Source organism: Corapipo altera, unplaced genomic scaffold (genome assembly GCF_003945725.1).
Source record: "Corapipo altera isolate COAL_440 unplaced genomic scaffold, ASM394572v1 68, whole genome shotgun sequence".
NCBI lineage: Eukaryota > Metazoa > Chordata > Aves > Passeriformes > Pipridae > Corapipo > Corapipo altera.
In genome coordinates, this window is record NW_020884919.1 from 2,231,884 (window position 1) to 2,234,479 (window position 2,596).

Below are 2,596 nucleotides of genomic sequence, written 5' to 3' on the forward strand. Positions count from 1 at the left end.
AGGAATTGTCTGACCAGGAGAGAAAGCACAGCAGAAATTAAGGAATTTTTTAACCAGGAGGGAAAGCACAGCAGAAATTCAGGGCTAAAGATAATCAAGCTTTACTTGTTACTTTGGAAAGAGCTGGAATTGGAATGAGCACCTTGGATGCTTTCAAGGATTTTTGTGCATTTGGGTTTTTTTTTTTGTGTTTCTGGGACTTTGTGTGACCTGTTGAACCCTTCACATCCAGGTTTGGGGATCAGCTCCTCCCCAGCCACTTCCATGGCTCCCAACTTTGCCAGCGTGTCCCTGAAATCCGAGCCCTCGGGAACAGAGCTGCAACGAAACCTCAGGGATTATCCCGGCCTGTCCCAGAGGGTTTGTACACTGGGAGTGAGATGGAGCTCCCACAGTGCTCCCCATGGACCCACATCCCTGTATCCATCTTACCATGGATCGGGACAACTTCCCTTCCTGGCAAAGGGAATGTGTCAGGGAATGGCACATCCTGTGTTTCCCATTTTATCCCGTATCCCCACGGGAACAGGACAAGGAGATTCTCAATTTTCTTGCTTCCTCCTTTGCCCTCCAATCCTGAGGTTTTCCAAACCCTAATTCCACAGATTAATAACTGCAAAAAAGAACTGAAATTCCAACTGGAGACACTCCCCAAAAAAAGCAGGGAATCCGTTCCCAGAGGTCAGTGATGGATGTTTAAAGCTGTTCCCTCAGAACTGCTGGGTTTGGGTGGACAACAAACACAGCAAAGGAAGTCTCAGAGGGAAGTTTTCCCTCCCTTGGTGCCTTTCATTCCCTCCTGGAATATTCCAGGGGAAGCACTGCCCTTGGTTGGGAAATACAAATGCTGGGAATTGTTCTAAGTGTAACTGGCAGCAAGATTCCCAAATTTACTGCCCAGAGCCAAGTCTGAGGTGTAAAATCCAGTTGTTCCCGGCCCCCTGAGCAGCCATTGGGATTTAAGAGTTGTAATTAATTACTGAAAGTTTTGACCCTCCTGTTTTGCCCAAATTTGTGGGAAATAAGCCCAAATCTCCTTTTGCTTCAGTGCCTTGGATTCCCCTCCCTTTCTGTGGCTCCACCCACAAACCCTGCTGGGATTTTGGAGGGCACAGTGCCTGGATTCTTTCGGAACCATCAGGAAAAGAACCCTTCTCCGGGATTTGATGGATAAAAAAATCCCTCCCCGAGAGCTGAAAGTGAAAGTGGCAGCGGAATCTGCTGCTCCTTAATGTCCCACTGGACCACAACCCTTCCCACATCCCAAATTCCTGTTTCCTAGAAAGCCCTGGCACTGCACAGGCTGTTCCCAGGCCCTGACCCAGCCCCTCCCGGGGTTTCCCTTTCCTGGGGAGACGTTTCCAAGGAGTCAAAACTTCCGGACTTTCCCAGGCAGCAACACCTTTCCCACCCCCTCCAATCCAAACAAACCCTGGGACTGAGTGGAAAGCAGAATTCCTGCTCTTACAGAACCAGAAAAGAAAGTTTTCCTTGGTTTTTTTCCTTGATTTTTTTTTTCTTGGTTAAAATCCAACTCCACAGCTCCAGGGACTATTTTTACACAGAAACATTCCCAGCTCCAAAGCAAGGATGTCCCACGTGCCACAGGCACCATTATCCCTGTGAGGCTTTCTGGGATGATCCCATGGCGCCAAGGATGAGGGTGGAATGTCAGCAAAGCCCTGCTGGGGATAAATTGGGATCACAGCTTTCCCCAGCTGTCCAAAATCCAGGGCCCAATTTCCCCTTCCCGCCCTTTCCCTTGGAATGAGTCACACAGGGAGAATATTCCTGAAAGAAGGAATGACTTCCAGGAATAAGTTTTCCTAAAGTGTCCTCAAAAATGGGTCTTGAGGTCGGAGGGGAGCTTAAGGAACACGGGACACAAATCCATTAAAAGCACTTCCCTGACTGGGATAACTTGAAGCCAAACAGTGAGTGGAGGCTGAAGGAACTCTGACAATTCCTTCCAGGAAAATATTTATTTAAATATTACTCCAATCTAAACCCCTCCACTTTCTCCTAAGTGACATTTATGAACACAAAACGTCCCCAAACACGAACGGAGGCTCTTACCTCGATCATTATATGAAAGGCATGCTTGGAGAGAGGAGAGAACAAGGCAAGAGAAGTTACTGTTGGCACCCAGAACGGCAGGAAAAAGCAGATTATAGGAGATAAAGTCGGTTAGTGGTGAATTAACATCAGGATTCGTGAGGGGGGGAATTGTCTTGTAGCAGTAATATCGTTCAAAATTAGAATTAAAAACATCCAGCATCGATATGTGAGCAAAGAAAACGGGGAGAGCAGGGTTGTTACACGGACAATTAGCTGAGTTAGAGGATAATTAGAGCCCGAAATGTCCATTCCAGGTGTTACAAAGTGCACTCGAACACGCCGGGAATTAAGGGCTGGGAATGCGTTCCCTGCAATGCCCCCAGTGCCCACGAGGGGGCAGCGCCGCACCACCGGAATTCCCGGCACTTTGCTGGGAATGTCGAGTTAGACGGGAATTTTAGAACTCCCAGATTTGGGCTCCATTGCTGAGTGTTACAGAGAACTCCACTCAACTGGGAGTCGGGAAGGGGAACACACA

At 48.1% G+C, this 2,596-nt stretch overlaps 1 protein-coding gene across 2 annotated transcripts in view; it reads right to left on the minus strand.

Annotated features, from left to right (window-relative positions):
- The window catches only part of ACVR2A (activin A receptor type 2A), a 48,950-nt gene that overhangs the window by 9,734 nt on the left and 36,620 nt on the right, over positions 1-2,596 (minus strand). The window contains exon 5 of one of the 2 annotated variants that reach the window (XM_027656190.1): positions 2,077-2,100. The exons of the other annotated variant lie outside the window; for it this stretch is intronic. Coding sequence (XP_027511991.1) covers positions 2,077-2,100 — 24 coding nt within the window. The remainder of the gene's footprint in view (positions 1-2,076; positions 2,101-2,596) is intronic. 2 annotated transcript variants of the gene reach the window in all.